The 27,962-nt window shown below is 44.6% G+C and overlaps 1 protein-coding gene across 8 annotated transcripts in view; it reads right to left on the bottom strand.

The window, feature by feature from the left end:
• Positions 1 to 27,962, bottom strand: part of LOC121284611 (collagen alpha-3(VI) chain-like) — a 244,605-nt gene that overhangs the window by 120,640 nt on the left and 96,003 nt on the right. For 6 of the 8 annotated variants that reach the window (XM_041200115.1, XM_041200113.1, XM_041200119.1 and 3 more), the window contains 4 exons: positions 25,950 to 26,543; positions 21,227 to 21,865; positions 7,662 to 8,255; positions 1,807 to 2,445 (listed from right to left, as the gene is read on the bottom strand). In XM_041200115.1, coding sequence (XP_041056049.1) covers positions 1,807 to 2,445; positions 7,662 to 8,255; positions 21,227 to 21,865; positions 25,950 to 26,543 — 2,466 coding nt within the window. The remainder of the gene's footprint in view (positions 1 to 1,806; positions 2,446 to 7,661; positions 8,256 to 21,226; positions 21,866 to 25,949; positions 26,544 to 27,962) is intronic. The other 2 variants (XM_041200116.1, XM_041200121.1) reach the window with 2 other exon arrangements.

Below are 27,962 nucleotides of genomic sequence, written 5' to 3'. Positions count from 1 at the left end.
GCAGCTATGAGAAGAGATTGGATAGGCTAGGGTTGTTTTCCTTAGAACAGAGGAGGCTAAGGGGTGACCTAATTGAAGTGTACAAAATTATAAGGGGCCTAGATAGGGTAGACAGGAAAGATTTGTTTCACCTGGCTGAGGGGTCAATTACCAGGGTACATAGATTTAAGGTGATTGATAGAAGGATTAGAGGGAACATGAGAAAAATCTTTTTCATCCAGAGGTTGGTGGGCATCTGGAATTCACTGCTTCATAAATTGGTGGTTAAGGCTGAAATCTCAACCCATTTAAAAGGTACCTGGCTCTGCATCTGAAGTGTGGTAACTTGCAAGGTTATGGACCAGGTGCTGGAAAGTGGAATTAAAATGAGTGGCTGGTTTCTTTTTTCTCTCTTTGGTTGGCGCAGACATGATGGGCTGAATAGCCTCTTTCTGCACCGTAAATTTTCTATGGTTTGAATCTTCTGGTCGGCTTGCGGAGGCGGACCCCACTTGCTTGTGCTTAAGGTGACGTGTGGTGATGTCATGTGTGCATCCCGATGTCACCGCGCGTCATTCAAATCTTCAGTTCGGCAGGCATGCACCGAAGTCTGCTGTGCGCCCGCCAAACTGTCAAAGGTCTATTAAAGCCACTTAAATACCAATTAAAAGGATGAACAGAGCTGCCCATCCAACCTTAAGGCTGATGGGCAGGCAAAGAGCCAGGCGGCCTTCGCATTTATCATGAAACCTCAGTCATGGGCGGGATGAGGTTTCATGAAGTATTTATAAATCAGATAAATTTTTTAATTAAAATTCCTTGATATGTCTCAGCTCACATGACACTGTCACATGAGGGGACATGTTTGAAAATGTTTTTTTCTTTATCCAAATTTTTCATAATGAAATTAAACTCCCTGAGGCAGCCTCAGAGGTTTCTACACTCTTTCGCACACATGCGTGCTTCCAGGTGCGCATCACGCTTGGTCGGCCTTAATTTGCCCACCCACGTGAAATGGCGGCACGCAGCCAATCACAGGCAGCGATCAGCTGTGCGCCTGCCCACACCCACTCCCTCTTACTCCACCCAACGGGGGGAAAATTCTCCCCTATGGTTCTATGGCTCTAAGTGGATTCAGAGGAACTGAAGACACAATTTAATGTTATATGCAATTGTAGACCTTGGCCTTACATTTCCATGAAGGTTGTCCTGATTTCCCAGCATAAGGTTGACTTAGTTCTTGGAGTTACTGAAGGATTGCCAGCATTGCTTGTAAAAGACAACTTTAACAAATTTAATATAGTTCTTTGAGCATGTGATGGATTGGCACCCATAACCTGTGAATTAAATAAATACTGGGATCCTAATGTTGAACTGAAACATTTATTGGAATATTAGACACACAAACAGTTCGTGGTAAAGTTTCATCCCATTGTATTCGACCTCTTTGCCATGAGTGATCCATCATAAAATCACTATTGATGCATCAAGATTAGATGCGAATTGCTGGGAAGGGTCTTGCAACCTAACAGAACTGGAAGAAAGCTTCTAAAATCTGGTACTATGCTCAGTGACTCAGCTCATCATGGTGGTGAATCAGTGTTAGATTTCTAAATTTTATCCAAGTTTCAAGTTGACTTCAACCATAATTGTAAGTGTCCTGGACTCAGGCAACAAATTGCTGTACACACTCCCAACTCCTTGTGCCTAGAACCTTGTATATCTTGACAGGCACTGGGATATTTAACAGTATATAAAAATTGTTTACAAGTATACTAACGCTAATAATATTGCAGAGATATCTGAAAAAAGACTAATTCCAGGTACCTTCTGTAGGAGGGGCAGGTTCCTCTTCAGGTTTTATTGTTGGTTCTTCAATAATTACTGTTGGAACAGTCAGCGTTATCAATGGTACCATCATCTGATTCTGTATATCTGACAGAGAGTGGAATTCCTTTACATTGAAGATTAAACTTGGGTCAATTGCAATCTCTTCTAGCTGTGTTGGGTCTGGATGCTTGACTCCAACAGCAAAGGTCATTACTGCAGCTCGCTTCAATGCATCTGCTGGTGCTTCCACATCATCACTGGACCTTCCACCAGTAACGAGCACCAAGAACTGAGGAACATTTTCTTTTATTCGGCTTCCTGCAGAACTAGTAAAATAGTATTTAATGGCAAAGTCCAATGCTGAACCAGTGTTGACTGTTGTCCCCCCTCTCAGTCCGAGACTTCTGATATGAGACAGAAGTTCAGCTTCTGATGAATAAGTGTTTAGATAGAACTCAGCTTCTGTGTCATCACTGTACTGTGCCAGGCCTACACGCACCTTGTCACTTCCAATGGCCAGGTTCTGAATGATTCTTGCCATAAAATCACGGACAAAAGGTAAATTTGTGTTTCCAACATTGTCTGATCCATCAATAAGGAACACAATGTCTCTCTCACTCATTTCCTTTGGTAGAACTGAAAAAGTAATACACATCAGGTCAGACAACATCCCTAGAAATTAAATTACACCTGATAATCAATGTAATCAGATTTTAGAAACTTTTCTACATTCTACAACAAATGGGACTTTAATAAATGATATTTCCCCTGTGTTTCTCTAGCATCCAGAGAAGACCAACATCAAACAAAATCCACCAATCACAAAGAAAATGTGCTTTAAGTAAGGAAAGATCTAAGAAAAACATACACATCCTTTTGAACAGGAAACCATGATTAATCCTCACTTTGCAGTTGTCTGGTATACATCATTTCCAAATGGACCTGACAAATCCATAGGATTGAACTATGAAGACCAACTAAGCTCAATATGTAAAACATTTTCAAGCGCACAAAGCAGAAAACATTCTGAGATGCTTTGATCTCCTATACACTGCTTATGAGTGTCCTACTTACATCATACAGTCATGCTAACTAGGCACTTTGCATGGATCTGGTAGTTTTCATATCAAATATGAATCAGTCAGAATGATAATTCCTAAGGTACCAGAGAGACACTTTTCAAATTTTCAAACTTGCAATGTCTCAGCTTTAAATATCCCTAGGCTGAATGTTACTCTTGGCAGGTGGGCACAATTGGCAGGCCCGTGACCGGTCGGGAAACGGGCCGTCGCCCATGATTAACCCCCCGACCGTGATTTCAGGCTGGCTGGCCAATTAAGGCCTGCCCAGCATGAATCACATCCTCCCAATGATGGGAAGGGGCAGACAGGTTAAAAATGGCACTGGCAGCTCCTTTAAGGCTGCCTGGGAAGAACATATTTTCTGCATTGTGAACGCTGAAGTTATGGCATCAAGTGTCGCTGGAGATGCCAGGTGGGAGGGCAGGTCGGGTGGGCAGTCTGCCCCCCGGTTTTTGGATGAGTGCCTCATGGTCCTCCTGGAGGAGGTGGCTGCCAGGAAGGACACTCTTGTCTCCAGAGATGGAAGGAGGAGGCCACCACACCCAACAAATAGAGCTTGGGAGCGCAGGTCAGCAGCCATGACGTTGCGCGGTACACATGGGTGCAGTGCCACAAATGATTTAACGACCTGCTGCTTTCATGGAGTACCATGTTGGTATGGATCAGTGTGTTGAAGTTTTAATGTCTGGCCATCCCCCACGTGGAGTTCAGGGGTGTTAGAGTCTGAGTGCCAAGTGTCAATGACATTGGAGCTGGCCAAGGGGGGTGAGCCCTGGCTGCTTGGGCTGAGTGTCTTGCGGCTCGAGGACCATGACTCGGGTGTGCCCTGCAAGGTGTTCCTCAGGAGGGGTTGGCCATAATAATGGAAAAATGGTGCTGCAGGTAGAGAGTGGACTATTCAATGTTCCTCTGTCCTTTCAGGAGAAGACCACCCATGACAACTTGAAAGGTCACGGACAGGCGGAGGACCCCCAAACCTCCTAGTCCAATCCAGATTTGAGCAGATGCCTTGGAGCTGGAGAGATGCGTGCACATCGGTCAACCGGTCTCAGAGAGGCTGGAGTCTCAGACGAAAGTAAGAGTGCAGTGCACAGAGGTGAGAGTTTTGGATTTTGCAAAAATTCTTTTGTAGTCTCCTCATTGATGGGAGCCTCAAAACTGGATTCACCATTGATCATTGAAAGATGATGGCACCTTGATGCAGATCTCCATTGTGTCACCAGGGTGCCTGGTATGGACAGTGACAGTGTGATGACTTAAAATAATGACATGTTGTTGTTCTCCCTTAGATTCGTCAGCACTCGAATGCAGGACCCTGAAGAGCCACCTGTGATGCCAGAGGACCCCCAGGCTTCACATACACCTGCATCACACCCGCTCTCTGAACCAGGCACCAGTGCAGATATCAGCACCTCAGTGGGCATTAGATCCTCGGCTAGAATATCGGAGCACTGTGGTGAGGGCACTTCACTCTTGCTTGAGGAGCAAGCGGAGGCAGAGAGTGCCCAGGATGTCGGCAGTCAGAGGACTGATGGGGAACAGGACAATGCTCAGTCAAAGGCAGATGATGAGCCCCTGAAGTTGCCCATTAGGCGGCAGATGCTGAATATCCAGAGGGATGTGCGGGAGGATCTGGCGGAGTTCCATGAGGGTATGTGTGGAGGAGTCCACGTGGATCATGAGCATTGCGTTGACCCTCATGGCCGAATGCACTGCCTCCTCCATTGAGATGGTGGCGACTCTCATAGAGAGGCAGCTCCAGGAACAGAATCAGGGGTTCCTAGAGTTGCGCTCAGATCTGCAAGCCCTCATACAGGCCTCAGGTGGTCTACACCAGTGTGGGAGATGGATTGGGCACCCAGTACCCCAGCTAGGTGCCTGTCCATCAATGCTGGGCAGGGAAGTCCAGAGCGACCTCACGTTGGCCTGTTGTCTCAGTGGGCTCCCCTCAGGGTGCTCTGGATAATGACAGCAGCTCCTCTGCCCCTCTGCCAGTGACTGTGGCATCTGATAAGGCTGCAATAACTGGAGAGATGCCAGACATGGCGCTGGTTGCTCTCTCCCAAGTGGGTCCAGCACAAGATCCACTGGCCAAGGTCTTCAAGACATCAGAGTCAGCAGGCTGCCTCCAATGCTGCTGACAGCAAGGGGGAGCACCAAGGCGTAACACTCACAAACAAGTGCAACTGTTCACAGATGATCTTCTGTTGTGTAATGTTGTGTAATGTTTTGTTTATGCTTTCTGGCCTGGGAATTAAGACCAGAGAAGCTAATGTTGACTTTTTTGGATCGTTAAAATGAGATAAATTTTGTTTGTGTCCTAATGGCCAGAGTATGCTTCCCCTTTGTATCTTTTTGGTGCAGGCTACTCCAATTTGTAATACTGGATGTGAGTGGCTCTAACTTTTATTGCACAGGCACTGAGTGGACTTTGGGTTCAAATGAAAGGGTCATTTCAGACACCCGGAATGGAGGCAGCAGCCCTGACCTGAGGTGGAAGCGGATCTCACAGAAGGAGCACTGGGTCCAAGGTGTCCCTGCCTCCCTGAAGGATACAGAGGTCTGCATCCAAGCTCTCAGCGTTCTCCTCACAGTTCTCCTCTTCTGACTCACTACTGGATTCATCCTCTGTAGCCTGTGCAGCTGTGTGAAGATCCTCTTCCTTCAGTGGGTCCCCCCTTGCCTGTGCCAGATTGTGGAGAGTGCAGCATGCGACCACTATTAGTGACACATGCCCTGGGAGGTATTGTAGTGCACCCCCTGGACGGTCCAGGTATTGGAAGCGCATCTTCAGAAGATCTAAGGTCCTCTCTATCATTGCCCTTGTGGAGGCATAACTCCTATTGTAATGCTGCTCTGCCTCAGTTCTTGGGTGGTAGAGAGGCGTCAAAAGCCACCCTTTCAACAGATAGCCCTTGTCACCCAGCAACAATCCATCCAGTCGGGCTGGAGCACTGAATAGCCTCAACACCCGGGAGTGTCTGAGGATGTAAGTGTCATGGGAGCTGTCAGGGTACCTTGCACACACTATCTGGATGTTCACAGAGTGGAAGCCTTTCCTGTTGACGAAGGCACCCGATGGCACCCTGGATGCAGGGGAACCCAGTAATCGCTGTAAAGCCTCTGGCTCACTCAGCCTGGCTGACCTCGTCCATACGGAAATGAATAAATGTCATTACCCATCTGAACTGAGCTTCTGTCACCAGCTGATTGGAACAGCTGATTGGAACACTTCACAAAGATCCCCCACTGAGCCCTGGAAAGAGCTAGAGCCATAAAAGTTGAGGGCCACTGTGACCTTCAGAGCCACTGGCATGGGGTGTCCACCCACACTGTCAGAGCCTTTCTCAGACCCAATCATCTGACAAATGAAGGTCATGGTCTTCCTGAAGAGGGGGAGCCTCTTTCGGAATAGCACCTCGGACATATGAGGTAGCTGCATCGCTGCCTGTAAACCCTGGCAGCAGGATAGTGGCATCTTCTGCAGCCCCCTCTGCATTGGACTACCTGCTAGCTCTGCATCTATTGTGCCTGTGCCTCTCCTCCCAAAGGTCCCAACCCTGGAAGCTGCATTGTGATAGCTGGCCTCCTCTCCCTCCTGCCCCCCTCTTCCTCCTCAGAGGAGGTGCCACCAGTGGAGACCACAAGCCCCAATACCAAGGTCACAGAAGGCTGTCTGATACCTGGAAGGGTCCACACAGTCAAATTCCTCCAGGGGCCTTGGAGACACCAATGAGTCCTGAAATGAAGTCTAGAAATGCTGAGAATAAACTCAGAATGGAGAAGAAGCTGTCAAGTTCAAATAAGCAACCAGCAGCAAACTATCTCTAAACTCCTCATTATTCGCACCGGCAATATCCCTCCCTTGGATGTGGTTATTCAAAATGTGGGCTGCCCACCTGCAGCTCTTGCATCTCCTCATCATCCAGGCCCTCCCTTCATCGCATCGCCAGGTTATGTAGCGCGCAGCAAGCCACTATGATGCGTGACCGAGTGACAAGTGTGAAATCGAACTGGGAACGTAAAATCAGCTTCAGTTGGGTTTTTAATGGCCTTAAGTGGCCTCTTAATTGATGGCGGGTGCGGCTTCACCTCCCACGTGCATCCACCGGCCTGAAGATTGTGTGCGTGTGGGATGATGTCGGGACGCTGGCCCAATGTCTCCTCACACTATATTACGCCAGATCAGGTCAAGCGCGCGCCTGCCGGCGATGCATAAGATACTGCACCTAATTTTCCCATTTTAAGGAAAAAATAAATCTTAAGAGAAATGCAATGGTTGATAATATGCAGGAGAGGCAGGGGGAAGTGAGGAAGAATGGTTTTACACGATGAGTGGTAATGACCTGGAACTTGCTGCCCGCTAGGGCGATGGAAGTGGGGGCAATCAATGATTTCAAAAGGAAATTGGATAGGCACTTGAGCGAAATAAACTTGCAGGGCTGCAGGGGTAGAGCAGCGGAATGAGACTGACTGGATTGCTCCATGGAGAACTGACATAGGCACAATGGGCCGAATGACTTCCTTCTGTGCCCTAATTTATACCATGTTAGGAGTATATAGTGCACTACATTAATATGCTGAAACTAGCAGTGGTTATGGAGTATGTCTTCAAAATTCAGTCATTGAAATAACTTGCTGGTAAAATGTACTGATTGTGTAATCTTAGTCTTGGTGAGGTCACTCTTACAACATCAAAAATGTTCTTTTATTTTCTGTTACATATCTATAAGTAAACTAAACCAATCATAGTTTGCCAGACTATTTTACCTTCAGGAGGAGGAATTGGTTCTTCAATCACAAACTCTGCTCTAACTTTAGAGAGTAGTTCTTGTTGAACAGTTTGCAATTCCTGGAAATCTCCCAGTTTCAAAACAGAATCAGGATTAGACACTATCTGTTGGAGCTCCAACGTGTCGGCACTCTTGGCCCCAATAGCAATGGGCACTATCCCAGCCCGTTTCATTGCATCTGCTGCCTGTCCAACATCATCTCTGGATTTCCCAGCAGTGATGAGCACCAGGATTTGTGAAGCTCCAGCGTCGTTCCTGCTCCCTGCAGATGGAGTGAAGACATTCCTTGTGACATAGTCCAGTGCAGCACCAGTGTTGAGGGGTCTTCCTGTTTTCAGTCTCAGCTTTTTTACTGCATCAAAAATCTCATCTTTAGTTGAATGACTATTGAGACCAAATTCAAGTCTTGGGCTCGAACTATATTGTACCACAGCAACTTGATCTTTGTCAGGTCCAATATCGAGCTCCTGGATTACTTTATTAAGAAACTCACGGACTTGAAGAAATGATCTTCCCATTCCAGGAGAACCATCGATTAGGAAGGTGATATCTCTCTTCCTGACTGCTGAAGCTAAATATAAACATAAATGTACACGATCAATGTTCGAAGTTCCATGCAGGATGAAAAGATTTGCTATGTTATTATGAATTCTTCTTGATAGGGAAGGAGAGATAAGCTGAAACCCCCAATTCCCTCCAATTCCCTTCCCTTACTGTCTGAGATCAATGTGGTTTTCTTTTGTGTATTTTTAAGACCTCTTTAACATGTGGCCAATTTAAAGAACCAGCAATAGTCTTCTGTCGTTTTAAATAAACAAGATTATTTATTCACATGTTCACCCTGAAAGCCTAATTGCTTCATCACTCACACACACACTCACATGAAAGAAAGATACTGTTAAAGAGATTGGTGCACTTTTAGAATTAGTAAACGAAAAAATAGTTCATAGTTTATGGGCGAAAGTTTTAGCTCATTAGGCGCCTGACTCGAATGAATGTGAAAAGACGTGCGATGATGTCAGGTGAGCATCCCGACATCATCGTGCACTTGTGTGATATTTCAATCAGCGGGCATGCACAGGAGTTGGCAACACACCCGCTGACAATGATAAGGCCTGTTAAGGACATTAAAAATCTAATTGAATTGAATTTTTCGCTGCCTGACCAACCTTATGGTTGGCGGGCAGGGGAAAAGGCCAAGCGGCTTTTGGATTTTTTGCAAAACCTGATCCATAGGCAGGATGAGGTTTCGATCAGTCATTAAAAAGAATAAAAAATTTTCATATTAACTTCTAATATATCCCTGCTCATGTGACAGAGTCACATAAGGGGATATTTTTTAACATCTTAAAATGCTTTTTAATTGTTTATATCTCCATCTCATTGAGGCAGCTCTGTGCCTCAGGGAGCATTTCCTGTATGCACTTGCTCGTTCGCCCTCCGACCCCCCCACCCCACCCAATACACACACAGGCAGCACAGAGCACTGCAGCACACGTTTCATGCTGGGTAGGCCTTAATTGGCTCGCCAGCATGAAATCGCAGTCTGGCCCCGATTGCGGATGGTGGTTGGCTTCCTGACTGCTCCCGCCCGCCCCCGCCAAGCCCACCCAATGAGGGCAAAATTCTGCCCTATGTGTCTGGCTCAGTGTAGGGGAACTGTCCTTGCGGGCCCAGTAAAGGAAAGGTTTGTTTCCACCCTTGAGTTCTAGTTGAGGTAGGTTATAATACCTGGGTTCAGATATCAAGATTATTGCAGGATTCCCTCAAGGAGATGGATTTTCAGGAGAGACTGATGCCAGTTATTTGTGGCTGCCTTACCAGGAGATCAAATTCTGTCCTGGTAGACTTTTGAGAGAAAGGAATCAGGCTGGGAGGCTTTTAGGATTTTACAGCCTCCTGTGCTTAAAGGCAAAGATGGCACTGCCCTTTTCTGCAGCTGCTGTGTCCTGCCATGTTTTCTACAACTGCTGAGGTCTTTCAGAGCCTTCAGATAAAAACTCATTATTTCCAGTTGATTTCAGTCACATGAACAATACTGGTATGTCTGTCTGGAATGGCTTAGCTGAAAGCTGTTGCTATACAATGGAGCTAATGGATGAGTTCTTCACACTTACACTGGATGGATTGGTTTCTGCCCAGCCCTTACTGTTAGGGTTCCAAATTGGAGACATGGGACTGAATAAAACACTCTGGCATGAGGGGCATTTTCCGGACCCGGAAGTCAGTGGCCTTCTGATGGTTGAACCATGCAAATAAAGTGCTAATTGGAGCAATTCACTGTGAAAGCTGGGCCTTCATCCCACCCAATCAGTGTTGGAGGGCAGAATGTTTGGCCTTTAAGGTCATTGGCCACGACCTGCAACAGGGAGGGGGTGGGGGTTGTTCAATGGGGTAAGCTTAGGTTTCCCTCCAACATTAAGGGCTGAGTGGCCCCTGTGTCCAGGAGCCCAGGAGCAGTGCAATGGACTAGCTCACATTCTGGGACAGGTATGGGGACACTGTTCCTGAAAGGACAAAACTCCAGAAGCTCTCTGGGCATTCATACAGCTCGGACACACACCGTGCCGTGCCCTCCAAAGGGTAAATTTCTTTCGTGAGAATCTCTGCTTCCTCTGCTGCGTCCTTTGGGGCGTCTTTTGGGGGACTTACTCATATGGAACCCTATTGGATCAACAGGCTTCCCTTATAATCTCCAGCATTTAAGGCTAGAAAGGCTGATTTTATTGCAATGAGGACACATTGGTCTCCGGGCGTTCTCTTTTCAGGCTGCAAATCGGCTTCTCGCACCCTCCTTTGTGCCTTCTCTTCTGGGTGATGGACATTCCTATCTAGGTCGCCCTGCTTATCTTTCCAATATTCATGGGAATGGTTTGGAAAGGGTCTGGTGAGTTTCCAGAGTTGCCTAGGGTGAGATCATATCTGTCTTCTGATATGGCAGAATTTTGGGCTATGAAGATTTTCTGCTCCAAGTGCATCTGCAGGTTGAAGGGTAAGCAACTGTTGAATTCCTCCAACAATGCCAATTCATAGGAGCGTGGGATTCTTGGGGACCTTACCCATCGGTCAAACACAATTTGCTTTAGCCATTCACACTTGATGTGGGTTTGTGTGGGCTTCTTATGAGCGTCCCAATATTACTGCCGATATGCCTCCAAGATGGCAGCCTTGGCCTGCTCCTAATTCATGGACACATCAGAAGTCAGCATGGAAAAGACCTCATGGTCTCTCCCTGACAGCTGTCCTTGAATTAGAAATGTCTAGATATCTGATGGCCATTTTAGCTGTCCTACTACTTTCTCAAAAGTGGCAAAAATGACTCCACATCACTTTCTTTGAATTTGGGAATAAATCTAGCATACTTGAGGGCCTCAGCAAGTGGTTCTGGATTGGGAAGATAGGAGGTGCTCCCGAGAAGAGAGAGGTTTTTCCTCCCAGCTTCTAGCTGTCTGGTCCCTCTCTCCCTTTGAGCAGCTAGCTCCATTTCCAATTTTTGGAGCTGGAAATCTTCTCTCCTTTTCTCTTTCTCTTTCCCTCTCATTTGCTTCCCTTTCCCTTTCTTTTTCCCTCTCCTTAAATTCTAGCTACATTCTGAGCTTTTCCAGCTCAACTTTGACTAGAGGAGAGGATTCGGAGTCATGGTTGAGCTCTACATCTAACTGCTCTATTAGTAATGTGAGATCCAAATGTTCTGGATCAGTTCACTTCTCTTCACTTTACTGGACAATTTTAACTGTACCTCCCTATCCACAGGTTTCAGCTTCTCTGTGCTAAGGGACGCTAATGTTTCACCATTCAAATATCCATGCTTGACTGACATCTGGGTGTCAAATGATGCCATTTTATTAATTCCTTAGAAAAGGAATTTGCTGTAGTAAGTTACTATGTTTTAAAAGTCGTTCCAGCCACCAGGTTTTTCTTTTTGGCCTCCAATTGACTCTTTTATATCAGATTTGGCTCGTGTCTTATGTGGGCCTCTGATCAAATTCAAATGGGTGATCCCGGATGAGCCCCCGATTTCTGTTACAGACAGGGAGGGGTTTAATTTAAACAGCACTAATTTCTCCTCTCACCATCTGTCCATAAAGAGAAAGGTGTTTTTGATTTGCATTACCATCTGACTAGCAGCTTTGCAGACAAGGAGCTCTGGCCCTGGCTGAATACTTGGCCCCCATCTACACTGCTTCTGCTGGAAATTCTGTAATGTCACCTACAAGACTGATTCATCTCTGCATGCCTATCTCATTGTGTGAAGTCAACACCGCCGGAAAAGGAAATTATCCAGCATCGGTTTCAAGCCACCGACCTCCCTGGAAGTATCTCACTGGACTTTGATTCTGGATTCTGGAACCCACATGAAACAATATTTATTTTCCCTGTGGTCTCTGCAGTGGTGTATTACCCAACACCTTGGTTTTGATGTGATCCAATTTTCTATTAATAATCTCACATCAAACTCGAGATAGGCTGAATTCAAAGGGTTAGTTTATTTGCACACACTCAAAAACACGGGAGCACTGTTGCCTCCTTTGCATTCATACAATAAAAGAGGGATAGAGAAAAGAAAGATTTACAGTGCAGAGACAACAGGGAAAATAAATATTGTTTCATGTGGGTTCCAGAATCCAGAATCAAAGTCCAGTGAGATACTTCCAGGGAGGTCGGTGGCTTGAAACCGATGCTGGATAATTTCCTTTTCCGGCGGTGTTGACTTCACACAATGAGATAGGCATGCAGAGATGAATCAGTCTTGTAGGTGACATTACAGAATTTCCAGCAGAAGCAGTGTAGATGGGGGCCAAGTATTCAACCAGGGCCAGAGCTCCTTGTCTGCAAAGCTGCTAGTCAGATGGTAAAAAACCAGACTGAGACTTTGCAATTCAACAAGGCAATATTACTGGCTCCATGAGCCAGGGGCTATGTCACCTGACTTGCACCTCTCCATACTGTTTTTGCCAAAAGAACATATATCCCTTGTCTGGGTCCCTGAGGTTGTTAAATGGCTCAAACATTAAGAATTGAAAGGAAGGTTGCAGGCCCCTTTGTCTTAGCAGACCAGCAGACTCCTGTTGGCCAGCTTGGCTATGAAATGCAGATGACCTTCGTATCGCTCTCTTTGAATTTAGTCTGGGCAGCCTATAGGGGATTGTTAGTGGCTCTTCAGGGATAACGATGTATGAGTTTCTCCGATACTGCCAGGTAGCTTCCTTTGTTCAGGGTCTTAGATAAGCTAATATTGTTTATTGTGAGGGCAACTGAATACAAAGTAGAGAGGTTATGCTTCGGTTATACAGGGCATTGGTGAGACCACATCTGGAGTACTGTGTACAGTATTGGTTTCCTTTTTTAAGGAATGATGTAAATGAGTTTGAAGCAGTTCAGAGAAGGTTTACTAAACTAATACCTGGAATGAGCAGGAAAGGTTGTACAGGCTAGACTTGTACCCGCTGGAGTTTAGAAGAGTAAGAGGTGACTTGATTGAAACATATATGATCCTAAGGGGTCTTAACAGGGTGGTTGTGGTGAGGATGTTTCCTCTTCTGGGAGAATCTCATATTAGGGGTCACTTTTTAAAACTAAGAGGTCACCCATTTAGGACAGGTGCCCCCCACAAAACGCAGTTGGAGATTTCCCCTGTGAGCATGTCACAGAGTGATGTGACTGTGGCTCTTGAAAGCCTGAGCATTCTCATGCATTGTGTCTCTGACATCTGCAGGTATCTCAATCTCTGTTTGCCTGTATACTTGAGGGGCTGCATAAGCCCTTCTATGTTCCGCTGAGGATGTATGACAGCTTCATTACCCTCTGTGTCCGGCGTAGCTCTGGTCTCTTCATGCACCGTTAGTACATCCTTGGCTTCCTGATCTGCTCTTCTTCCTCTCATTCTCCTCCTCCTTCTCCTCATCCGCCTCACTGGAGGTTATGTCTCCCACCAACACCGCAATTCTCATTTTTCTCAACTGCTTTAAAACCTGGGGTGATGGATAAGGACTAAACACTCAGAGCACTCAGCAGGAGGATAAAAGGCCTCTAATTAATATGTGTTTTAAGTGGAAGCTCTGTTTCTTGAATGAAGCACTCCCAATGATAACAGAACTCTGAACTGATAAAATAAGACTCAGAGCTCAGCTGAACCTTTCAAACCCACTCTAACAAGTTGCCTCATAAAATAACGGGACTCCCACATGGGGCAGAAATTTTCATATGACGGACGGGCTCAGTGGGAGCGGGTGGGGGCGGGAGCGTAGCCGATTGCCACCCGTGGTCGGCTGTGCGCCACCATTTTACGCAGGTGGGCCAATTAAGGCCCGCCCAGCATAAGATGCAACCGGTAGCGCTCAATGCTATCTGTGCAGGCAGGGAGAGGAGGGAGAGTTGAGGCCAGCGCTCTCTCATGGAGCTGCCTATGGGAGATTGAAGGGCTTCCGAAATTATTAAATAAAAGGTTTATAAATTTATTTAAACATGTCCCCTCATGTGACTGTGTCACATGAGATGGGACATGTTTTTATATTTATGAAAAAAAATGTATTTATTGAATAGAAGCTTTAGGCAACCTCACCCCGCTCGTGGATGAGGTTTTCTAAAAAAAAGCAAAGGCCAATTGGCCTTTTTGCCTGCCCACCAACCGTAAGGTTGGACGGGCAGCATTAACAAGTACCTCAATTAATTTCTTAATGGTCTTAAGAGGCCGTTGACATTTTGGCAGGCACGCAGCCGACTCCAGCGCTCAGCCGCTGTATGAAATATCACAGGACTGCGCGATCACGTCGGGACACACACCTGTGTGTCGGCCCGGCCCCGCATGCTGACTGAAAAATTCTGTCCATGGCGTCAAACACAAGTGTATTATCGCAGACACAATGTATTCCAGTCAATTGGGTCGGTAATGACCTTAAATACCTACTTAAATAAAGTTTGAATAACGCAGGCGAGCACCCAATTTTAACCCCACCCACTTGCTGTATTATTCGAAACTGACATCGTGATGTTGGGTAGCATGCCAATAATACATCAGCAGGAATGGGGAAGAAGCATATTATTCAGCCTCTGGAATCTGGATTTGTGTTTTGGGTAAATACCCAAACAATAGCCCGTGTGAATTCCTCTGGTGGTATTTGTCTTGATAAGTCAGGGAAGGCCCCAACCCAGCATTATGCAATGAATAACCTTCTGGAAATTTCAGAAAATCTGTGTTGAAATTCCAAGAGTCTGGTCCTTTACAGCTATCATATCCATCTTGTGAGTATCCATTTATTAAAAAATAAAAGACAGCTCCAGAAGCTTCCATACAAAACAGTCGATGTTTAAAATTATAAATAGAACATGCCTTCACTGGACTTGAACAGTACTGACATTTCCAACAGCAGCATGCTGCATTTTTAGTGAGGATTATGGGCTTTTCCTATTTCTTATTTCCTCCCCATTATTTACTTTCCCCACTGCCTTAACCCTTTAATGACATCTATATTTTCACCTTCCCGCTACCTTGTGCCCCATCCTTCTCATTCGTAGAAACATAGAAAATAGGAGCAGGAGTAGGCCAATCAGCCCTTCGAGCCTGCTCTGCCATTCATTATGATCATAGCTGATTATCGAACTCAGTCGCCTGCTTCCTCTTTCTCCCCATATCCTTTGATCCCTTTCGCCCCAAGAACTATATTTTTCTCCTTCTTGAAAAGCCTCAACTACTTTCTGTGGTAGTGAATTCCATAGGCTCACCATTCTCTGGGTGAAGAAATTTCTCCTCATCTCAGTCCTAAATGGTCCACGCTGTATCCTCAGACTGTGACCCCTGGTTCTGGACTCCCCACCATCGGGAACATCCTTCTTGCATCTACCCTGCCTCGTCCTGTTAGAATTTTTTGGTTTCTATGAGATCCCCCTCATTCTTCTGAACTCCAGCGAATATAATCGTAACTAACTCAATCTCTCCTCATATGAGTCTGGAAAGCTGTAGAGCCTTTAATCAAGATAAAAAAATACTGTTCCTCATGCTAATGTTGAGCTTCATTGAAACAGTGTAGGAGGCTGCGGACAGAGAGGTCAGAGTGGAACTGGGGGACTGAAAAGACATATTCTGCCAAGTTGTCACACAACCTGTGTTTGGTATCCCCAATGTAGAGAAGATTACAAATTAAAATAGAAAACGCTGGAAATGCTTAGCGAGTTTGGAAAGAGAAACAGAGCTGGAATCTTACCACCTTAGTCTCTGGCATAACAGCAAGGCCATTTCCAGGCTGGGAATCTGAGCTGCTGATTAACAGGCAGCCTGGTGGCTCCCTCCATGAGCCAAACAATTAAGAGCTCACCTCCAGGATTACTGGCCAATTAGGGAGAGCGGGCAGAGTGAAGCATCAGTAGCATGAATGAAGGACCTGTATTCAAAGGGAAATCAGCAGCATTATGTGGCATTGTATGCTCAGCGTGAGACACAAGAGGTGAAGAATAAATAAGAAATAGGGAAGCGCTGTCTTCTGCTTCACAGATGTTTCTCTGGAGGTGATATTAATGAAAACAGTGAGGGTATGGAGACAGCATCTTTTTCCAGGCAATGGCAGGGAGAAGCCTGCCAACTGCACAAACGAGGCTTGGCAAGAGGTTGCAAAGAAGGTGAGCAGCTGGAATATGCTAGGTGTGGATATGGATCCAGTGCAGCAAAAAGTTCAATGACCTTTTGAGGTCCAGTAACCTGAGTGTCATGCAACTTTCAGCTGTCAGCCATCATTCCATATAGCAACATGCAACACAGAGATCCTCTGAGGCACACAATGTACTGCCACATAGGAATAAGAACATAAGAACTAGGAGCAGGAGTAGGCAACTCAGCTCCTCGAGCCTGCCCCGCCATTCAATATGATCATGGCTGATCTCATTTCGGCCTCAATTCCAATTTCCCGCCCTCTCCCTTTAACCTTTCAACCCATTACTAATTAAAAATCTATCTACCTCCTTCTTAAATTTATTCACCGTCCACTGCACTCTGAGGTAGTGAATTCTATAGACTCTTTGAGAAAAGTAATTCCTCCTCATCTCTGATTTAAATCTACCATCCCTTAGCCTAAAACTATGGCCTCTCATTCTAGAATGCCCCACAAGGGGAAACATCCACTCCACATCTACTTTGTCTATCCCCTTTAGCATCTTATATACCTCAATTAGATCTCCTCTCATCCTTCTAAACTCCAGCAAGTATAGGCCTAAACTACTCAATCTCTCCTCATAAGACAAGCCCCGCATCTCTGGAATCAATCTAGTGAAGCTCCTCTGAACAACCTCCAATGCAACTACATCCTTCCTCAAGTAAAGGGACCAAATCTGTGCACAGTACTCCAGGGGTGGTCTCACTAATGCCTTGTACAGTTGCAACAACACTTCCCTATTTTTATACTCTATTCCTTCAGCAATAAATGCCAAAATTCTATTTGCCTTCCTTATTACCTGCTGTACCTGCATACTAGCTTTCAGCGATTCATGCACGAGGACACCCAGATCACTCTGCACTGAAGCATTCTGAAGTTTCTCTCCATTTAAATAATAAGTCACCTTTTTATTCTTCTGACCTAAATGGATAACCTCTCACATATCCACGTTAAACTCCATCTGCCAAATTTTGGCCCATTCACCTAACCTGTCCATCTCCATTTGTAAATTTCTTATTTAGGCCATCAGGTCCTGGGGACTTGTCACCCTTTAATCCCAATAGTTTGCTCAGTACTTTTTCTCTATGATGGTGATTGTTCTAAGTTCCTCCTTCTCTATACACTCTGCACTACCTGTTGCTATTGAAGTGGTACTAGTGTCCTCCACAGTGAAAACTGAGGCAAAATATTGATTAAACATCTCTGCTATTTCTGCGTTCCCCACTATTAACTCCCCAGATTCAGCCTCCAGGGGACCAACATTCAATTTAGCTACTCTCTTTCCTTTTATATACTTGTAGAAGCTTTAGCTATCAGTTTTTACATTTTGTGCTAGTTTTCTTTCATAATTTACCTTTGCTCTTTTTATTATTTTTTTAGAAACCTTTTGTTGATCTTTAAAAGTTTCCCAATCTTCCAGCCTGCCACTGACCTTTGCAATTTGGTATGCCTTAGTTTTTGCCTTTATGTTATCTTTAATGTCCTTGCTTAGCCATGGATGCTTTTCCCGCCTCTTACCATCTTTCTTCCTCTTTGGAATATATTTTAGTTGGGAGGAATTGAATATCTCCTTAAATATCTGCCACTGTTAATTGTCCTACCTTGTAGTCTTCCTGCCCAGTCCACTAGGGCCAAATCTGCCCTCATGCCTTTGTTTAACTCCAGAACACTAGTGTGGGACTCAAGTTTCTTGCTCTCAAACTGAACTTGAAATCCTAGCATGCTATGATCACTCTTCCCCAGAGGATCCATTACTATGAGATCATTAATGAATCCCATCTCATTACACAAATCCAGAATAGTCTGCTTCCTGGTTGGTTCCACAACATATTGCTCCAAGAAACAATCTCTAATAGATTCTATGAAGTCAAGGCTACCCTTGCCAATTTGATTAGTCCAATCTATATGCATATTAAAATCACCCATGATTAGTGCCTTTCTTACATGCTCCCAGTATTTCCTGGTTTATACTGTACCCTACTGCTGAACTACTGTTTGGGGACCTATCTATTACTCCCATCAGGGACTTCTTTCCCTTGCTATTTCTTATTTCTACCCAGATTGACTCTACGTCTTGCTCTCCAGTGCCTATATCATTCCTCACTATAGCACTGATCTCTTCCTTTACTAACAAAGCTACACCACCTCCTTTTCCTTCCTGCATATCCTTCCGAAACACTGAGTACCTTTGGATATTCAGCTCCCAAACCTGCTCTCCCTATAACCATGTCTCAGTAATTGCCACCAAATCATACCTATTTATCTCTATTTGCGCTGTTAAATCATTAGTTTTATTCCGAATGCTACACACATTTGGATACAAAGTCTTTAAGTTAGCCCTATTGTCACTTTTCCCTACTCTCATATGATTCTTTGGTGCAATATGGCATTCACACACTCTGTCCCTTCCTTTCACTTTTTGTAACAATCAGCTTCGTCACTAACCTGCACTCTTACTCTCTCCTTAAACTTTGAATTTTTATATTTCCATGCACTGAATCCTCCTCCATACTATTTAGTTCAAAACCCTATCTACAACCCTAGTTCTGCAATTCACCAGGACACTGGTCCCAGCACGATTCAAGTGGAGCCTGTCCGAACGGAATAGCTCCCTCTTTCCCCAGTACTGGTGCCAATGTTCCATGAATTCAAACTCATTTCTCCCACACCAATCTTTGAGCCACGCTTTTACCTCTTTAATCTTATTGATCCTGTGCCAATTAGCTCGTGGCTCGGGTAATAATCCGGAGATTATTACCTTTTTAATTCTGCTTTTTAAATTAGCCCCTAGCTGCTCATATTCCCTCAGCAGAACCTCTTTCCTTGTTCTGCCTATATCGTTGGTACCTATGTGGATCATGACAACTGGATCTTTCCCCTCCCACTTCAAGCTCCTCTGCAGCCCAGATGAGATATCCTTAACCCTGGCACCAGGTAGGCAACACAGCCTTTGGGACTCTCAATCCTGACTACAGAGAACAGTATCTATTCCCCTAACTGTACTCCCCCCACTTGAATGGCTCCCTGTACCATGGTGCTATGGTCAGTTTGCTCATCCTCTCTACAGTCCCCGCTCTCATCCATACAGGGAGCATGAATCTCAAACCTGTTGGTTAAGGGCAAGGGCTGAGGCTCCTGCAGTGCTACTTCCTGGATCCCTCTACCTGCCTCACTCATAGTCACACCTTCATGTCCCTGACCACTGGCCAAATTTAAGGTAGTTAATCTAAAAGGCATGACTGTCTCCTGAAACATAGCATCCAGGTAACTCTCCCCCTCCCTGATGTGTTGCAGTGTCCCGACAATGGGGTCCACCAACTCCCACATCATGCAGCTACAACGCATCGCCTGGCCCTGCATTTCTATTTTATTTAATTAGTTTTTCAATTTGTTTTTGAATTTCCTACTGATCTTTAGTTTATCAATCTGTAAAGCATTTCTCCTATTTACCTTTAATCTGAAAGCAAGTTAGAATAGAGACTCAAAATATACTTTTTAAAATCAACTGGAACTTGCTCTCTCTGCTGAGTTGAAGCTGAAGTGTTAGGCCTCTGATCCTGGGCCCCAGTAGTCACTTTTAATCTGAAATCAATTTGGAATAGGTAGTTCAAACTAGCAGTTACTTACCAACCAATGAACTTACTGTTTTCCTGTGACATCACTCTTTGTTTTTTTTCACTCGGTGACAGTGACTGCAGAGGACACTCTTCCCAAACTGCTTCACGACGATGGTGACTGCAGAGGACACTCTTCCCAGACTGCTTCACAGCGACGGTGACTGCAGAGGACACTCTTCCCAGACTGCTTCACGGTGATAGTGACTGCAGAAGACACTCTTCCCAGACTGCTTCCCGACGATAGCGACTGCAGAGGACACTCTTCCCAGATTCTCCTCTGATCTTTCTGTCCTTGACCTGCTCTAGAGTTCTAATGAAGCCCAATGCAAACTCAAGGAACAGCATTTCATCTTTCCACTCTGCACTTGACAGCAGTGGTTCCCTAACAACAAATGGGGTCACAAGCTCCTCCTTCTCCGAGACTACACCCCACACGAGCAGTCGGCCCAGGCAGCACTTGGTCCTGCCCTTTCTCTGCTCATTTCTCAGTCCTGGTATTTTTCTTCTTCTTCTCAAAACCATTTCAAAATGGTCGCACAACAGCTTGGCCTCAGGCTGGGGTTTAGGCTGTCAGAGCAGTTGTGTCTTCCTCTGGCTGCCACTCGCTGACTGACCTGAATGTTTCTGACAGGATTAGGGAGAGGGGCTGATTACAATGTGCTTTTTTTCTATTCATTCACAGGATGTGAGCGTCGCTGGCTAGGCTAGCATTTATTGCCCATCCCTAATTGCCGTTGAGAAGGTGGTGGTGAACTGCCTAACTTGCAAACTTGCCTAGCATTAAGGAGCAGCAAGAAGCAGAAAGTTAGCACACATGGTGATAACTTGCAAATAGTGCTCCCCATGTTGACCTGTATGCAACAGGAACATTGAGTGGAATATTGGACGCATAGCTGACGCAAAATTGAGAATATCCGTTTCACAAATTACCAATCAGTTGTGTCTGACATACAGACTGATGCAGTTCTTTTTGAAGATCCATACCAGGGACACCACAATATAAAATGTGTCCCCATATCCTCAGATAGGTTGTCAAAGAGGACCTGTGAGCTATTGTGAAGGGTCCTGGAGTATAGCAGCACAGGAATGTGGATTCTAAAATCCAATATGACAGGGAGCATCTGGGGTGTCCCAGAGTCAGGGCCAAATCTGTGCACCTCCAGTCATGTGTGAAATTTTTCATAGGGACGAGAATAATTCTACAGGTGTGCAAACATTGTTTACAAATGTGCTAACGTGACGAGTATTAGTGATAGTTGAAAAAACAAACTAAATTCAGGTACCTTCTGTAGGAGGAACAGGTTCCTCTTCAGGTTTTATTGTTGGTTCTTCAATAATTACTGTTGGAACAGTCAGTGTTGTCAATGGTACCATCATCTGATTCTGTATATCTGACAGAGAGTGGAATTCCTTTACATTGAAGATCAAACTTGGGTCAATTGCAATCTCTTCTAGCTGTGCTGGGTCTGGATGCTTGATTGCAACAGCAAAGGTCATTATTGCAGCTCGCTTCAATGCATCTGCTGGTGCTTCCACATCATCGCTGGACCTTCCACCAGTAACGAGCACCAAGAACTGAGGAACATTTTCTTTTATTCGGCTTCCTGCAGAACTAGTAAAATAGTATTTAATGGCAAAGTCCAATGCTGAACCAGTGTTGACTGTTGTCCCCCCTCTCAGCCCGAGACTTCTGATATGAGACAGAAGTTCAGCTTCTGATGAATAAGTATTTAGATAGAACTCAGCTTCTGTGTCATCACTGTACTGTGCCAGGCCTACACGCACCTTGTCACTTCCAATGGCCAGATTCTGAATGATTCTTGTCATAAAATCACGGACAAAAGGTAAATTTGTGTTTCCAACATTGTCTGATCCATCAATAAGGAACACAATGTCTCTCTCACTCATTTCCTTTGGTAGAACTGAAAAAGCAATACACATCAGGTCAGATAACATCCCTGGAAATTAAATTACACCTGATAAACCAATGTAATCAGATTTTAGAAACTTTTCTACATTCTACAACAAATGGGACTTTAATAAATGATATTTCCCCTGTGTTTCTCTAGCATTCAGAGAAGACCAGCATCAAACAAAATCCACTAATCACAAAGAAAATGTGCTTTAAGTAAGGAAAGATCTAAGAAAAACATACACATCCTTTTGAAAAGGAAACCATAACTAGTCCAAAGGTGGCAGGTGTCTGGAACTGGCATTTTTCATATCAAATATGAATCAGTCAGAATGATACTGCCTAAGGCACCAGAGGGACACTTTTCATATCGTCAAACTTGCAATGTCTCAGGTTTAACTATCCCTGATCTTTCCATTTTACTGAAAAATTAACTCTTAAGGAAAAGGCAATGGTGGTAATGGGCAGGAGAGGCAGCAGGAAGGTGGGGAAGAATGTTTTTATCCAGCAAGTGGTAATAACTTGAAACTCACTGCATTCTAGGGTGATGGTAATGGAGGCAATCAATGATTTCAAAAGGAATTTGGATAGGCACCTGAAAGAAATAAACTTGCAGGGCTGCGGGGATAGAGCAGGGGAATGAGACAGATTGTATTTCTCCGTGGAGAACTGGCATAGACGCCAAAGAATCAAAGAATTGTTACTGCGTAGAAAGAGGTGATTCTGCCTATCATGTCTACACCGGCTCTCCAAATAAGCATATGACTTAGTGCCATTCTCCTATCTTTTCCCCATACCTTTGCACATTGCTTCTGTTCAAATAATCATCTAATGCCCTCTTGAATGCATAGATTGAATCTGCCTCCTCCACAGTTCCAGGCAGTGCATTCCAGACTAGAACCACTCACTGTGTGAAAAAGTTTTATCTCATGCCACATTTGCTTCTTTTGCAAATTACTTTAATTCTGTGCCCCCTCTTGATCCTTTTACAAGCAGGAACAATCTCTCCCTATCTACTCTGTCCAGCCCCCTCATGAACACCTCAATCAAATCTCCTTCTTCTCACCAAGGAGAACAGTCCCAACCTCTCCAATCTATCTTCATAACTGAAGTTTCTCATCCCTGGCACCATTCTTGTAATCCTCTTCTGCACTCTCTCCAATACATTCACATCCTTCCTACAGTGTGGTGCCCAGACCTCTACACAATATTCCAGCTGAGGTCTATCTAGTGTCTTATATAAGCTCAGCATAACCTCCTTGCTCTTGTACTCTTTGGCCCTATTAATAAAATCCAGGATATTGTGTGCTTTACTAACTGCTCTCTGTACCTGCCCGACCATCTTCCATGATCTATGCACATACACACCCAGGTCCCTCTGCTCCTGCACTCCTTTTAGAATTGTACCCCTTATTTTATATTGTCTTTCCATGTTCTTCCTACCAAAATGCATCACCTCACACTTCTCTGCATTGAACTTCATTTGCCACCTATCTGCCCATTCCACCAGCTTGTTCTACATTGTCCTCCCCACAGTTTACAACGCTTCCAAGTTTCGTATCACCCTCACACTTTGAAATTGTTCCCAGCACACCATGATCTAGATCATTAATACATATTAGGAAAAACAAGGGTCCCAGTGTCGACCCCTGGTGAAGTCCACTATAAACCCTCCTCCAGCCCAAAAAATATCCATTGATCATTATTCTGTTTCCTATTACCCAGCCAATTTTGTATCCACGTTGCTCATGCCTCTTTTATTCCACGAGCAATAACTTTTCTCACAAGTCTGTTGTGTGGCTCTGTATCAAATGCCTTTTGAAAGTCAATGTACACTGCATCAGCAGCATTACCCTCAGCAACCCTCTCTATTACCTCATCGAAAAACTCCAGCAAGTTAGTTAAACACATTTTTTTAGAAATCCATGCTGCCTCTTCCTAATCAACCCACATTTTTCCATGTGACTACTAATTCTATCCCAAGTAATTGTTTCTAGAAGCTTCTCCATCACTGAAGTTAAACTGACTGGTCTGTAATTGCTAGGCCTATTCTTGCAACATATTTTGAACAAGGTGTAATGTTTGCAATTCTCCAGTCCTCTGGCATCTTCCTTGAGTCTAGGGAAGACTGAAAGATTATGGCCAGTGCCCCTGCAATTTCCACTCTCACTTCCTTCAATGTCCTTGGATGCATTTCATCTAGTCCTGGTGCCTTGTCAACTTTAAGTGCCGACAGCTTACCCAACACTTCCTCCTTATCAACTTTGAACCCTTCTAGTGATAACATTTCCTCCTGTGTCACCATGGCCTAGGTAGCATCTGCTTCCTTGGTGAAGACTGGTGTAAACTCTTTATTTAACACCTCTGCCATGCCCCTTGCCTCTGTGTGTAAATCCCATTTTTGGGTCACTAATCAGCCATAGTCCTCCTTTTACCACCCTCTTACTATTTGTGTGCTGATAGAAGACTTTGGGATTCTCCTTTATGTTGGCTGTCAGTCTTTTCTTATAATCCCTCTTTGCTTCTCTTATTTGCTTCTTCACCTCTCCTCGGAAATGGTTCTCAACTGTATTTTCTACCTTACACCTGTCATAAGCACACTTTTTCTTCTTCATCTTAATTTCTATTGCCTTTTTCATCCAGAGAGCTCAGGATTTGTTTTCCCTACCTCTCCCTTTTGAGGGAATATACCTTGACTCTGCCCAAATCATTTCTTTTTTGAAGGTAGCCCATTGTTCAGAAACAGTTTTGCCCACCAACCTTTCATTCCAGTCTATCCAGCCCAGTGGGCCAAATGGCCTCCTTCTGTGCCCTAAATAATTCAATGAATTTAAACTGGTGGGAAATAGTTTAAAACCAGCATTGAATCAGAGTTGAATGGCTACCTCTCATCCCTATGTTTTAAAAGGCAGGGGTTACATATATCTACGGCACTCATTGCTATCAGAATCTGCTAAATTATACCATGCGAGGACTATATTGTGCACTACTGGTTTAACGTACTGACACTGACAGTGTTTCTGGAATATGTCTTTAGAATTCAGTCAGTGAAATAACTTAGTGGTAAAATGTACAGATTGTGCAACCTTAGACTTGGTGAGGTCACTCCTACAATCACAGAATCACAGAACCACAGTGCAGAAGAGGGGCCCTTCGGCCCATCGAGTCTGCACCGACATGTGAGAAACACCTGACCTACCTACCTGATCCCATTTATCAGCACTTGGCCCATAGCCTTGAATGTTATGACATGCCAAGTGCTCATCCAGGTACTTTTTAAAGGATGTGAGGCAAACCCTCCGTCACCCTCCCAGGCAGCGCATTCCAGACCGTCACCACCCTCTGGATAAAAAAGTTTTTCCTCATATCCCCCCTAAACCTCCTGCCCCTCACCTTGAACTTATGTCCCCTTGTGACTGACCCTTCAACTGAGGGAAACAGCTGCTCCCTATCCACACTGTCCATGCCCCTCATATCTTGTACGCATCGATCAGCTCGCCCCTCTGCTCCAATGAAAACAACCCAAGTCTATCCAACCTCTCTTCATAGCTTAAATGTTTCATCCCAGGCAACATCCTGATGATTCTCCTCTGCACCCCCTCCAGTGCAATCACATCCTTCATATAATGTGGCGACCAGAACTGCACACAGTACTCCAGCTGTGGTCTCACCAAGGTTCTATACAACTCCATCATGACCTCCCTACTTTTGTAATCTATACCTCGATTTATAAAGGCAAGTGTCTCATATGCCCTTTTCACCACCCCACTAACATGCCCCTCCGCCTTCAGAGATCTATGGACACACACATCAAGTTCCCTTTGATCCTCAGAACATCCTAGTACCATGCCATTCATTGAATACTTCCTTGTCAAATTACTCCTTCCAAGGTGTATCACCTCACACTTTTCAGGGTTAAGTTCCATCTGCCACTTACCTGCCCATTTGACAATCCCACCTATATCTTCCTGTAGCCCAAGACACTCAACCTCACTCAAACTCACTCAATCTCACAATGTTGAAGATGTTCTTTTATTTTCTCCTACATAACTTTGAGTAAACTAAGCCAATCATAGTTTGCCAGACTATTTTACCTTCAGTAGGAGGAATTGGTTTTTCAATCACAAACTCTGCTCTAACTTTAGAGAGTAGTTCTTGTTGAATAGTTTGCAATTCCTTGAAATCTCCCAGTTTCAAAACAGAATCAGGATTAGACACTATCTGTTGGAGCTCCAACGTGTCTGCACTCTTGGCACCGATAGCAATGGGCACTATCCCAGCCCATTTCACTGCATCTGCTGCCTGTCCAACATCATCTATGGATTTCCCAGCAGTGATAAGCACCAGGATTTGTGAAGCTCCTGCTTCACTCCTGCTCCCTGCAGATGGAGCGAAGACATTCCTTGTGACATAGTCCAGTGCAGCACCAGTATTGAGGGGTCTTCCTGTTTTCAATCTCAGCTTTTTTATTGCATCCAAAACCTCATCTTTAGTTGAATAACTATTGAGACCAAATTCAAGTCTTGGGTTTGAACTGTATTGTACCACAGCAACTTGATCTTTGTCAGGTCCAATATCGAGCTCCTGGATCATTTTATTAAGAAACTCACGGACTTGAAGAAATGATCTTCCCATTCCAGGAGAACCATCAATTAGGAAGACTATATCTGTCTTCTTGACTGCTAAAGCTGAATATAAACATAAATGTATAAGATCAATGCATATCTGTAACCTTAGAAGTTTTCTGTAGGATGTAAACATTTATCATGTTATTATCGGTATTGAAATTTCTGACGGCAATATGCTGCAATATTTAGTGTGGTTTAGAGCTTTTCCAATTTCCTCCCCAATATTTCTTTTTCCCACTGCCTTGCTCCTATAATGATGTTTATTCCTTCAACTTCCTACTACTCTGTGCCCCACACTGACTTATTCAATTTCATCCCTACTCAAAGTCAGTTCCATTCTACTTTACCTTCTTCTCAACCATTACATCCGCCCAAATATGGCTGACAAACAATTGTCCCTTAAATCTTTCTCCATGTGGAAACATTTGATTTCAGGGTGGTTCAAATGTTCAGATCCCCTTCACCCATATTGTCAACATAATACCTTCATTCCCCTCCCCTATTTTGTTTACAAAATACAGCTTGTTTATTGTTGAGAAATTAAGTTAGAATGGGTAAAAACAGCCTGGCTGTGTGCCTCTTTATCTCTGCTTCTTTTGCACTTTTTCAGTCTCAAAATATCACAATTAGAAAGGTTCCACTTTAATCAAAACACAAGTAAGATAACTAGAGGCATTAAGTTTGCTTTGAAATTCAGCACTATTTGAAAAAGGAATTAATAATGAGGATGAGGTAAGACACTGGGCAGAATTAACACAGCCAGGTGGAAGCAGATTCAAGTACATGTGGGATGAGGAAGTTCTGGAAATGACGTCAGTTCGGGATCTGAATGTCACCCTGCCCAACCTTCTTCCGGCTTTCCTAGCGGTGGTTTCTGAGTCCTGCGGGGAACTCCTTTGGATCTGACAGGAAAGCAATTGAGGCGATTAAAAAGGCAATCAATAGACTTTTTACCATGAATTCCTTCTTTCCAAGAAGTGCCTGATTTCAACGCTGTGGGTGGAATCGTCCAGTACAGTTGGCAGCTAGTCATGGCTAGTGGGGGGACAAATGGCGAGAAGGGCAAAAATCAGTTTCACACTGTCGTGAAACCAGTTTGTGATCGTCCACTCCCCCCGTCAATGGTGAACCGCATTTCCCGCCCCTGCACGTCAGGAACCTAATTTCAATACTTTAGCATCTCATTATAAGCCCTGCTCACTGGAATCATTACCCCACATCAAATTTACCACCCACGTTGGCATGATTTCAGAATGGCGTGCTTCACAACTGCTTTTAAAAGGTGTGCACCTGACGACCTGAACTTTGAGGCGCACTCAGATGTGAGTGCACACAACCTTGTGCAGTCCTCACAAGCATCGCCATAGGACATCAATGAAGAGGTGCACAGCCAAGTTGTTTTATCCTGGCTGGCTTTCAGTGCAGTACCAGGGCAAGGGCTCCGGTGCGGGTTAGGCCAGGGTTGGAGAGCAAGGCAGC

The sequence above is a fragment of the Carcharodon carcharias genome, chromosome 12 (assembly GCF_017639515.1).
Source record: "Carcharodon carcharias isolate sCarCar2 chromosome 12, sCarCar2.pri, whole genome shotgun sequence".
In the NCBI taxonomy this organism is placed as follows: domain Eukaryota; kingdom Metazoa; phylum Chordata; class Chondrichthyes; order Lamniformes; family Lamnidae; genus Carcharodon; species Carcharodon carcharias.
This window is presented reverse-complemented; position numbering and strand designations above follow the sequence as displayed.